General features: G+C 42.3%; 1 protein-coding gene across 1 annotated transcript in view; it reads right to left on the reverse strand.

Annotated features, from left to right (window-relative positions):
- Positions 1 to 13,274, reverse strand: part of ADGRV1 (adhesion G protein-coupled receptor V1) — a 251,651-nt gene that overhangs the window by 113,506 nt on the left and 124,871 nt on the right. Inside the window, exons 82-83 of the mRNA XM_035100245.2 lie at positions 11,734 to 11,894; positions 8,654 to 8,754 (exon numbers count right to left, since the gene is read on the reverse strand). Of these exons, the coding sequence (XP_034956136.2) occupies positions 8,654 to 8,754; positions 11,734 to 11,894 (262 nt within the window). The remainder of the gene's footprint in view (positions 1 to 8,653; positions 8,755 to 11,733; positions 11,895 to 13,274) is intronic.

Below are 13,274 nucleotides of genomic sequence, written 5' to 3' on the forward strand. Positions count from 1 at the left end.
GCCTGGGAAATAATCCTTGGGAGTTTATGTCAGTCAGCGTGGACAATGCTAAGCTAGATGGACCAATGTTCAGAGTTTGTATAAGGCAGCTTCCTAGTTTATGTGAGGGGATGGTTTTACTACACAACCACAACCGCAGAGGAATAGGAACATAGAAAGCTGTCTTATTCAGAGTCAGACCCTTGGTCCAGTATTATCTGCATGGACTGGCAGCAGCTCTCCAGGGTTTCAGACACGGTAGGGGTATCTCAGTCCTACCTGGTGATGCTAGGGATTGAACATGGGACCTTCTGCATGGAAAGCACATGCTTTCCAACTAAGCTACAGCTCTGCCCACAATGGTGTCATGGGAAGACTTGACTCATTGCATCGCTAGATTCTTCCTATGTCTGGCAGGCTGCATGCAGCCACAGCCAGTATATGGGTCATTTCTAGTTAGTAACTAATTGGTAAATAGTTTCCCCTTTAGCTAAACCTTAAAGAGCAAATCAGGGGAGCAAGGAAATGCCATCTCACCATGTGCTAGAAACATAGTACCACATGTTGCAATCACCAAATGAAACAACATTTCCATTAACTTCACAAACGTTTTTTCTTTGCTCTGATGAAAGCTAACCTACATGGCTGAATAGAGAGGTCTGTAACCCAGCGGAACCACAGGTTAGGTCACTCATTCTACAGTTTTATCCAGTTACCTCTACTCTCAACAGACCCATATCCACAGCTATGGTTCTCTCAAGCTGTTATATGTACCTTTTGTCAGTCTTGCATCAAGGAACAGACTTTTGATGTGAATATTGGTGTCTGTTATAACCCCAGGTCCTTGGTACAAAGAGGAAGTGGGAAGAATCTAGACACAGAAACAATAGCTGCTGATATAGGAAGAAACAGCCTACAGTTTTCTATCAACCATTTCTGACTACCACATTGTAAAAAACCAGGGAAGCAAACTATGGGTAAGTACCTCTAAAGGGCAATGTATCTCTTTGTCCTGGCTCTCTTTGTCCAGTGGGGAACTGGAACTCACAACTCTGGTTTTGCCAATGGCTTTCGCTTTCAGATTAAGAGTGGGACATAAGGCAAGTTGCAGGTTGCAAGGATCAGCAGTTACATGAGAGGTCAAGGTCACTGCTAGGCAACAAGGGACATCCCCCTGTACCTTCCTTTTGAAGGAGAGGGCGAGCACAGCATTTTCCACAGCATGTGACTGGAGTGCAGGCAAATGGGCACTCCTAGTGGGTTGGCTAGGTGAGGTTTGTGTGCGTCTCCATAGCCTAGGCAATGGAGGCAGGGTGAGTGCTGGCTTGGCATCAAGGAGAGGCTCCTGGGTAATGGAAGAAGGTGCTGGGGGTGGCTACTTGGCTGGAGAAGCTATGGGTGGGCAAGTCTGGAAGAGAGGTAATGGGAGGCACTTCTTAGAGTTTGCCTGGGCCTCTTTTGGAGAGCGAATCTTTGCCCCCTTACCCATTCTGTTTTTTTTTTAAACATACTTTTTATTAATTTTACAAACTGCAAAAAAAAAAAAAAACGGTACATACATAAACACCTTTTCCACCTCCTTCCCACCCACCCACATGGATCCTCCCCTGCCACAGAAGTATCCCATGTAGGTGAACAGTCAGAGATGGTCCATTTTATGCTTGGATTTCTGTCCTCCTCCCCCTCCCCTGACCCCAAAGCCCCCCCCTGCCACCAGGGATCTCCAGCAAACCAGGGCAGTACGCAGGAGGACATCCATCCAACCATCTATTGTCATACCAAAAAAAAGAAAAAAAATGAAATAGGAAAAAAGAGAAAAAAGAAAGAGCAAAAAAAGAGAAAAAGAACAGTACAAAACAGAAAAAAAATTTCTTACATTCATAATTGTAAAACCATATTTTGTGGGCTTCCCCTCCCCCCCCTTCCCCGGTTTTCACCCCTTTTTTATCATCTTTAACAGTTTCTTACTTTATAAAAATACACCTTTATATCTTATACAACTTATAAATCAATTGTTATCATTTTCACCTAATGTTCAAATCACTGAAAAATCAAACTCCCATTTTATCTTCCCGTGCCTAATTTTTACTCCCTCTATAAGCCTCCATATTTTCACATTTTTCCAAAATCCATTCACTTTTAAAACTATAACTATTCTCAATTTAACCTTACATCCCCGATTACCGGCTCCACCCCCCCAATCCAGCAAATTCCATAATCAGCAGACCAGTTATAAACCTGTTAATCCATCCTTATAATCACAACATCACTTTCCCTTCACCCCACCCCCTGTTTACAGTCTTTTGCCATCCAGGCCTCCATACAAGACCCCTGAATTTCTTCTCTTCTCTGCATATTTTTTCCTTCTTCCCTGTGGGTGTTCTGGAGTTCCAATAATACCAATCGTGCCCCCCTCAAATGCAGGGCACTCCATCCAACTTTTTGTAGAGTAAAGTCATCATTTTTTTCGTGGTGTGCTTCATTTTGTGTTGAATCATCACAGTCCTCATCTTCATCTTTTTCTTCCAAATCACAGTCACCATCATTGTCATTCTCACATTCATCTTTTTCAGTTTCAAAAGCTTCATCTTCTAGAAAATCATATTCTGCCATCACCATCTGAAATTGTTGCTGTAACTCTTGCCGTTTTTTCTCCTCTTGACATAGTTCTATTCTTGTTTCCCACATTAAGGTCAAAACAGACCGCTGGAACTCAGGGGAACACTTTTTTGTTGACATAGTTCAATCCTGCCAAGGTCAAAACTTGTCACGTGGGGTGGAATATGATCACAGTTTATTTTCTCGACTCCATTTTAACAAGCTGGCTGCATTCTTCAAGTCTTATTGACAATAAAGTTCGAACTCACATTTCACAAACATTTAAACCAAAAAAGAATTTCCACAAAGTTCAGAAATACAATGAAATAAAAATTGACTTATAAATCCTGATCAACTCACTGGGTTGTCTGGGCTGCCGGCTCCCGAGGAAAAGAAAGGTTTTTCTTAGTCTTTACCTCTTGCTGCAGGGCACTCACAATCACAGTCTCTCTCCCCTTTCACCCTGCATTTAGGGGAGATTCTCTTTGATGCCTTTGAGGGATCCTTTTAAGTTAAGATCTTCTGTTTACGGCTTCGGGTTTCTGTTTACTGTCTCTTATGTTACCGTGGGGGGGGGTGGCTTCCTCTTTTCCCCCTCTCTCCCAAATCCAAATTGCCTTAATTTAAATTCCAAACAATCCAAATTACTCACAGTCTATTCATTTGCTAATTATTCTTGGAAGAATTGGCCGCCTCCACTTCCCAGACTCGCAGCTTCGCGCTCTCAGAGCAGCAGTGTCAGCCTGTCCGCCGCGGTTCACCTCCTCGCTCTCGGGGGCTTAAACAAAGCCGATCCGGGGAGGAGAGAGCCCGCTTTTGGTGCCGCCAGGCAAAATCCGTCCCCAAAAAGCTCGATTTGGGGCTTTTAAGGAGGTTTTGCTTCGCTGGAGCAATTCCCTCCACCTCTGAAGCGCCGAGGTCCGCTCCGCTGATCGGACCCCCATCTGAGCAAAGATGGCGCGGTCAACCGGAAGCCCCCCCCCCCTTACCCATTCTGACCCTCCTCAGACATCTCTTGGAATTGGAATCCACTATTCTCACCCTGCTGGGACCCTCTCCAGAGTCCACCAGATCTAGCTCCCCAACCACTTCCTACTAACAACCTCTTACTGCCTCTTCATGACACCTCTAAGGGATTCATGACACCCTTTTGAAACTGCTTGAAGTACAAAAGGCAGGAAATCTTCCTTCACAGAGACTGAATTCAGAATGTTTTTTGTTGCATTTTCCTATCTGCTTCGTACCCTTGCTCAACCGGATAGTACAAGAAACTAGAAATGATTGTTTCCAAATGACTTTTGCTGTTATGAAAGAGGCCCATACCAACTCCTGTTGTAACAAAATATTCAGCTTTTGCCATATTAAACAGGTACTTTCCCTTTGGATTCTGTGTATACTTGCACAACAGTCTTATATTCTCAGTATTGTGTTGTATTACCTGGTTGTGTTACTTGCTTGAAAAGGAAATCTCTTTGAAAAGAAGGGAAATTATATAAAATGTCAGCTTTAATCAGTATCTCTTAGATGAAAATGTAGGCTAATCCAATGGAATTATACCTAGATACAGTCTTCTAGTAAAATGAAACAAAATTCCTCAAACCACATGACCCAGAAAGCTGTCTGTGGACAAACGCTGGTTCCCTTGGCCTGAAAGCAAGAAGAGCACCGCAACCCCATAGTCGTCTTTGACTGGACTTAACCATTTGGAGTCCTTTACCTTTTAACTTACCATCTAACACAAGCAGACAAGACCACTTAATAATATAAATCTCAAGCATATTTTCCTCAAATGTTGATATCAGGTCTAGTACCCTTTTCAAAGGAATGGAGTATTAATGTTTATGAATAGTGCCCTAAAACCAACAGAGGTGCTTAGCTCAGAGTGCTGGTATGTCTATAGTTGGTTCCTGAAGATCAGCAAGATGTGATAAGTTTTAGTGTACAGTATTGCTTGTTTTTACCAAGTAGGCAAGCCTCTGTGTTTTAAAGTATGCCTACTGAATGACAAGGTTGATTCTGTAGTTCACAACAAGGGACATTTAGCAAGAGAAAAAGCATAAAGCAGGCTTTGTTGTTGCATACGAGAATTCATTTTCATTAACAACCATCTTATCTCACATGGAAAAAGAACTTTGAAAAAAAAAGTCAAGTGTGCGCCATAGTATCGTGGAACAAAGTTCTTCTCCCCACCCCACAAACTAACATTTTATTTGTCTTCCCAATTCACTGTACAGTATCACATATTCCACTCAGAATGCAAACTTCTTTAAGCACCAAGGGAAAAAAAGGTTTTACTGCCACCTGCAGGTTTTGGTAGTCAATACCCATCTATAATTTAAAACATGCCACAATAACCACCTAATTCATTCCACAACTGAAAATTCAAGTATTCTCAGAGAAACATAGAGCCATAGAATCTCTAATAGTTAAAAAACCTGATGAAGACTATACAACTTTCCATACTCACTAGTATGCCTCATACAATTTAAAACAAAGCCATGCTTCATACTGTAGTACAATTGACATAATCCAAATTTGTCATCCAAATTAAAATTATATTCCTGTAACATGGGGATTAACAAAAGGACAGCAAACACAGACTCTACAAGCTCTTGTGGTTGCTAAGAGATGTATTATTTAAAGCTTGAAAGGATAAATAGGCACCATCTACTATGCTATAGTTTGAAGACCTTAATGTCCTTGCTACATTTGAAAGTACTTTCTATACTCGCCAGCTTCATTCTGAAATCTATTTGGACATATCATGATCTGCATGGGCAAATTAAGAAGCATACATTTATGTTTGTTGTAGTGCTGGTGTTCTTGTTTTTTTGTTTCCCCCTTTTTTCTCTCTTTAATACATTCACAAAAGGAAAACAATGGCACAATCCAGATAACATTTATTGTTCTAACTTAATTAAAAAGAACAGGAATTTCACATAAACAGATGAACAGATGCAAATGTGTCCTGATTAATCAATGCAGCTGACCACAAAAAAAGCTTCTGAGAGCTGAGACTCTGGATGAATTTGTCATTAGGCTATGGTCATTTTAGGCTATACCAGCTCAATTGCTTCTGAACCCATTAAAACTAATGTAACTGAAATCTTAATTAAAGAACACCAATTGAACACCAGTTTATGTTCAGTCCCCTTAACAAACAAGGCATTTCACTTTATTTATTTTTTACTTAATTTTTGTTTTCATTTTTTAAAATGATTTTCATACTATGCTAACCAGCTACCATCCAATTTGGAAAACTTAAGCCACATTCACTTTGCAGTTTGGCTGAGATGTATACATTTGAGAAAGCTATTGTACACATGCTCAGATGACAGTTTCACAAACAGGAGTTTGGATGAGGGAAAGCCCAACAGGCAATCAACATTACATCTCTCTGATAATACTAAATAATACTAATAATTTATTGTTTATAACCCGCCCATCTGGCTGGGTTTCCCCAGCCTTTCTGGGCAGCTCCCAACTGAATATTAAAAACACAATACAGCATTATACATTAAAAACTTCCCTAAACAGGGCTGCCTTCAGATGTCTTTTAACAGTAAGATGGTTGCTTACAGTATTGCCTTGACATCTGATGGGAGAGCATTCCACAGGGCAGGTGCCACTACCGAGAAGGCCCTCTGGTTCCCTGTAATCTCACTTCTCGCATTGAGGGAACTGCCCAAAGTCCCTTGGAGCTGGATTTCAGTGTCTGGGCTGAATGATGGGGGTGGAGATGCTCCTTCAGGTATACAGGACCGAGGCCGTTTAGGGCTTTAAAGGTCAGCACCAACATGCAATGTGACTTGAAATGCAGCAGCAGGGGAAAACAAACTTGCTGCATTTTGAACTGCTAATGTATACACAGCCTTCCTATTAACTTTTACCTACATATTTGCTGACATTCTTTTTTTAAAAAAAGAAAGAAAGCCTAGATGGTTTAAAGAGACAATATTTCACTTTCCAGAAGTCATGCTGAATCTGCCTCAGTAGGCTTGCTCTTCTATGCAATAATTCTAGATTAAATAATCCTTGTCACCCACTTTACCCCACAGAAAAATTAAATTGATGCACCTGGAAACCCACCCCCACCCCAAATCATTTTCTCTCTTTTTTTGGGGGGGGAGTGTTATGTTAACTACCTCATAATACTATGGTACAGAGACGGATTTAGGGGTAAGATGTATATTTTTTGCTGAAAGATCAGCACTTTTTCAAGCGGAGGGGGAGTCATCCATTATCTACCTTTCCATTGGAGGCTGGCTTTCCCTACACATTACATTGTATTAGCTATTAGAAGGGATTGTACATACAGTGGAACCTCGGTTTATGAACACCTCGGTTTATGAATTTTCGGTTTGTGAACGCCGCGGACCCATCTGGAACGGATTAATTCACTTTTCATTACTTTTAATGGGAAAGTTCGCTTCAGTTTATGAACGCTTCAGTTTATGAACACCGCGGACCCATCTGGAACTAATTAATTCATTTTCCATTACTTTTAATGGGAAAGTTCGCTTCAGTTTATGAACGCTTCAGTTTATGAACAGACTTCCGGAACCAATTACACCCATGTTTCAGTTTATGAACGCTTCAGTTTAAGTACTTCACGGACCGGTCTGGAACGGATTAATCCACTTTCCATTACTTTCAATGGAAAAGTTCGCTTCAGTTTATGAACGGTTACTCCGCGGACCGTCTGGAACGGATTGATCCACTTTCCATTACTTTCAATGGAAAAGTTCGCTTCAGTTTATGAACGCTTCAGTTTATGAACAGACTTCCGGAACCAATTGTGTTCATAAACCGAGGTACCACTGTATATTCAAACATAAGATACAGTTTTCTTTAGGCTACCAATAGTTAACTGTCAGTTAACTGGAGCTTCATATCTATAGTAAAGTAACCGTGGTTTGCATACATATTTTATACCATCCATCCAGAGCTAAGGATACAGACCACTTAACTTTTCTGAGTTGTACATACTTAGCTTCTATGTCCATTCCAATAAGCCAACTCTCATATGCCTGCCTACAGGAATACAACTAAGGGGGTGGGCAAGAGTTTTTCAGCTGCTCAAATAACTGAGAAGCTCAGCTGGCTTCGGTCCTTCATTCCTTCTGCTGTGTCCTCAGATCATTTTTCGTGATGCTCTTTGTTCTTTGCCCATATCAAAATCCTTGTGGTCAGAATGGAGTGCCATATTTAAGGCAGCGTTTCTCAACCGCTGTTCCGCGGCACACTACTGTGCCGCGAGACGCTGGCTGGTGTGCGGCGACGAGAAGGGTGATTTGCAGAACTACCGTACGGAGCGGAGAACCTTCTCAGCATGGCTGCGTTTGAGCGCGCCCTTCACAAGATGGCGGCGATTCCTGTCATAACCCGCCTGCCTGCCCCGCCCGCACCACCACCACTCTCCGCTCTCTCTTTTATCTCTATGGTTCCTCCTCGAGCGTCCCTTTGACTTAGTTGTCTATGGTCTTCCGCACCCAATCGAAAGCCGCCGAGCGCTCATATAGGGCGGCACAGAGTTAATTTTTTTAACTTTTTTAATGGTGGTGTGCCGCGTGATTTTTTTTCACGGAACAAGTGTGCCGTGGCCCAAAAAAGGTTGAGAAACACTGATTTAAGGCACCAGATAACCCCTTTTAGAAAGACAGTTATATCCCATGTTTTTAGGTGTTGTAAGCTGTTCTGGGGATTGAAGAAAAGGATAAAGGATAGAAAGCAAAAATAGCCACAACATTGGTGTGAGGGAGAATGTTCCAAAAAAATTTCCTTCAAAAGGAATCTGAATCTTAGCTATTCCCATGAACCCTGCATTTTTATAGCATTCTAAAAAGTGAAATAACTGTTGTATTCAATCAAGAGATTCAAGAACCTACATAGTTGCAAGAAATAAACGGTACTCTAGAATCTGCTTGCACCCTGGCAAAACCACCTAGTAGGGCTGTCTTTGCCCATACATAGAGTGCCTTTCACTCACACAAGAAACAGTCAGATTCAACATATGTGGGAACAGGAAGCAGGGACTCAGGATAAATGGGAGCTTTTGTATTCAGCATGTTCCTACCTGAGTACCCAGGCAGGCAACCATCATATGAGTAAGGAGTTTCGCTGCAAACATTGAAGACCTGGTACAAAACAGGTGTGAACAAATAGCCAAGATCAAACCTGTTTCAACAAAAGAAAAGCAGGGGTTATACTAAGATTGTTATTTGGCAATAGGCCAAATTATAAAGTAGCCACAGAACTATGAAATAAGCAAGAACCTTAATCTACCATACATTTAATTTAGACCATTTCACAAGACCCATTTCAAAGTTACTGCATCACTGCTTACAACTCCAGGGCAGCCTTTCATCTCTCCCTGCTTCTGAGATATTTCAGTGTTTACCTTTTCCTGGAGAGTCATTGATACATTATGGAAATTCTTAGTGCTAGAATGTATTCATGCACAAACATTGACTGTTTCAATAAAGCACCTTTATGCAGCACACAAATGTAATAAGATAGGGTTGTCATACGTCCTCTTTTTCCCGACACCTCTTTTCAGGGGTAAAATTTCAGTCTGGGCAGATTTTTTAAAATTTGTCATAGTGTCTGGGTTTTTGCAAACAGAGCCAGGAAGTGTGTGTATGAATATCACTCTTTACTTTTTCCTATCCCTATGGTGCACCCGGATGGTGGATGCTGGGATTGGGCTCATCATGTAAAGGCAGACTGAAGGCTGCTACCTAGACCTCTCTGAGCTGTTGGCCATGCTGATGCCCAATAAGCTGTCCGTGAGCAGCCAGGAAAAGACTTCCTGAGGGGGTCTCTGCTGGCATCTCCCTTAGCAGGTCTCTCTCTCTGTGTCTCCCTTCCCCCCCTTCCCTGCTTTAGGGTCTCCCACATACTCTGCGTGCCTCAGTGCCAGGATCCCCACCCCAAACTAGTGCATTATCCATTGACTGCAATTAAGTTGACTCTATTTTGCAATATTAGAAAGACCTAAGAAAAGAGAGAGAGAGAGCTTGCTGGTAAAGAGTGTTATATATTCAGTGGTCTGTGTTTGCCTGAGCTTGAAGTCTGGACTAAGGAATATGAGCTCCTGTGTTCTAATTCGATACATGATGTCCAATCACAGAACATTTCAGGATTTGGGCCTCTGCCATTGGTCCTTGAATTCCGAGTCGTGATTTGCAGCTTGGAAGAGTAGATAGCCAATCATGTTGGGAGTGGCCCAGGCTTCCAGGAATGTATATAAGCAGTTGCTTTGCCCCTGTTTCCCAGCTATGTAGTTCAATAAAGGTTCTTGCTGTTATCACTATGTCTTGCTTTGTGGGAACTCACCTATACTTCAAAGAGGATCCCCCCCCCCAAGTTCTCTCAGTGAGAAGTGAGCATCCCATGGGGTGGGGCGGCAAACATCCCAGGGGGGCAATGTCACCCCCCCCTCAGGGATGACACCCGGGGTGGACTGCACCTACTGTACCCACCCTCCTCCATCTAAGACCAGTGGGCTATTGGATAGCTAGTGCAGAGACTACTCAAATCACATTGGGTACCTCTTAACACAATTCTTGAATGTAAGTTAAAATACACAGCTCTCATGAAAGGTCAGGGAAAGGCCTCCCTCCGTGTGTGTGTGTGTGTGTGTTTATACATCTTGAAATCTTAGCAGACTGAAGAACCTAGCAAAGGAAGTGCTGGGGGTTGGGGTGAGGGTAATGGCTGAAGCACTTGGCACCCCATTTCCCCCCTAAAAGCTTTGCTTCTTTCCTTTGATCACCATACTGCTTGGACCTTCATATTGTATTTTGTTTTTGTAACTATATGACCTTTAAAAGACACCTGAAGGCAGCCCTATATAGCGGAGTTTTTGAAAGTTTAATGTTTTATTTTGTTTTTATATATGTTGGAAGCTGCCCAGAGTGGCTGGGGCAACCGATTCAGATGGGTGGGGTACAAATAATAAAGTTGTTGTTGTTATGGAATAGGATCCGCAGTGCACACACACCATGGAAGGCGAGGGGGCTCCACGTCCTCTTTTTTGCTCTTCAAAATATGGTGACCCTATTTAAATAGGACAAACTGCTGGGGTGGATAAGATTTGGCCAATGAATTTTACTCTGCTTATTCATTTTGAGCCCGCTACATTTGTAGGGTTACAGTTAGAAATATTAGGCTGGCAACTAAAATATAAGGTCTTGAATTCAGAGTTGTGAACTGGATGCTCCCAAAGGCAGAAGTCAGGAAGGTGAGGGGAAAGGCCATTTCTGCCCGTTCCTCTTCCACCCTGCAGCCTCCTATGGTCCCAAAAATCTGCTCTGGATAATCAGGTCTGAAGAAGAGAGCTGCTGGGGGAGGGGGAATAAATGAAAATTGCCTTCTGCTTGTAGGTGCATCCATGTTCACAGAGCAAGCATCTCTGTCTGGATCTGGGTCTTTTCTGAAAAGAAACGCACCCCTACTGCCCACTGAACAGCAGGACGGGATCCAACCTATTGTGTGAAGAAGCTGTATATGTCTACAAGTCAAAAGATAAAGCTTGGCCTACTTTGCACAACTGTAGAATCAATTTACCAAAGTGTGATCCCCTTTGATTTCACTCAAACGGTGCAATTCTATGCATGTTTATTCAAAAGTAAGCCTACTCCCTTTGTAAAGTGTATTTAGGATTGCAGCCTAAGGGTTGCTAGTTCCTGTTAACTACATGAATCCAAGATTTATTTTTACCCTTTGGTTCAAAGTTCAAGACAGCAGAAATTCTGGGATTATTATATTCGGGCATGTCCTCCTTTCAAGTTTGATTATGAGTAATACCTTATTCTGTCTTGGATTCAAAAGAAGCACATAACTAATTTCATGTGCCCAAGGGAGGTTTGGTCTTGTATGACTTAGTCCTCCATGCTGCACCACAAATCTCTCTTAAAAACCGAGGGGAGTTCTGAAAGCCATTTGTGATAAGGCATTGAGATCTGGGATTCCAGGGGCAGAGGGGGAGAGCCAAATATTCCACTGTGTGTGCTGAATCAGGCCTTTGGGTCATGGCCTATGTGCTTTCTGCTATTCAGTTCATTCCAGAAACAATATTTTTATGCATTATTTGCTTTAAAAAAACCAGCGCACAATTCATAAATGTAAAAAATAATAATGTTATCGACTGACCAGAAATGCAGATGAAACCAGATGAAAAGAAAGCGTCGTTGTAAGAAGACAAGCTGTCTGTTTGTGCATAGGCTGCGTAAATAGACATGTGCGAGCAGGAGCATTCCACGTAATCTGAGGAATCATCTATCACTTTGCAGAACTGACTGTCAGACAACCAGCTACAGAGGAAACAAAGGTCAACGATGTTAATTCATTAGTCTTTAGTCTGGAAATCAATAATCATAATGCAAACATGATCAAATGTGGAATACTTTGAGTTGTGGGCACAGAAATGGCTCCAACATGAGGATAACATACTTTCCCAACTCCTCCCAAGTAAGAGTTAATGCACCTATTACATGTGCCAAAGGGAAATACTTTCTGTGGCAATGAGTGACTGAGAATGCGGGATTATCTATGCAAAATTTGTTGGAGGCAGTAGGCCTTTGAATGCCAGTTGCTGGGAATCGCAAGTAGTCAGGTCCTGCTTTGTGGCTTCCTGTTGTAGGCACAGCGAGAACAGAATGCTAGACTAGATGGCCTGATCCAGTAAGCTCTTCATTTATTCTTAAAAGAAAGGATAGACTTTGAACAGGTTAAGGTCTAACCTCACAGGGCAGGAGGGGGGGCAGGTTAGATTTTTTGTAGATTCATTCCCCGTGTCCAGTCATGGTTTTGTTGTCTATCACATGACGGTATGTGTTTACTTTCCACAGGAATGGGAAGTGACATAAATAGGATGTTTGTCTTACTGTGTTCCTGAAGTGGGACTATTGGCCTTTGTTCTTTCTCTTTGCTGTCTAATGATAGAGGGAGGGGGAGCCATGTTGCAGTGCTCTGTATGTTTATATGTGAATAAAGTGGATTAGTCAAATGTTGTGCTACTGAGTTCTGTTATGCAACTGCGCAAACCTCTGCGGATCCATGAAGTGTGCTGATGTCTTCTGGCATCAATCACCATGATGTTTGGGGTGAGGAAAACATTCCTAAACATTAGGAAGAACTTCCTGACAGTAAGAGCTGTTCGGCAGTGGAATTTGCTACCAAGGAGTGTGGTGGAGGTCTTTAAGCAGAGGCTTGACAGGCATATGTCAAGAATGCTTTGATGGTGTTTCCTGCTTGGCAGGGGGTTGAACTGGATGGCCCTTGTGGTCTCTTCCAACTCTATGGTTCTAAGAATGCTTTTGAAGCTCCCGAACAATCTACCAGCATGTGTCTCTGCCAAGGTTCTACTCGTGTGTAGAACATCCTGACAAGATTCTGGTGGCAGATTCTTGGATTTTATAATTTTGGAGAACTTGTCAGGCAAGGAACGTCTAAAAATGTAGCTGATATGAGGCCTGGCAAATTAACTCAAGTAGATGAAGTAAATATGTGTTGATATGCCAAAGAGACTGCAAGCTCTGGTGTGCTATCACTGATCCCATGCCAAGCCTAACCAGGTCCATGCTGAAGCCTGGCATAATGATCCAGGATAGCATACTTGGTCTTGCTCCAAGTCTAGAGAAGTCCTTCCCAGGGATACTCTCTTACCTCATGGAATAGGGTAGGGTTCATTG

Source organism: Zootoca vivipara, chromosome 11 (assembly GCF_963506605.1).
Source record: "Zootoca vivipara chromosome 11, rZooViv1.1, whole genome shotgun sequence".
In the NCBI taxonomy this organism is placed as follows: domain Eukaryota; kingdom Metazoa; phylum Chordata; class Lepidosauria; order Squamata; family Lacertidae; genus Zootoca; species Zootoca vivipara.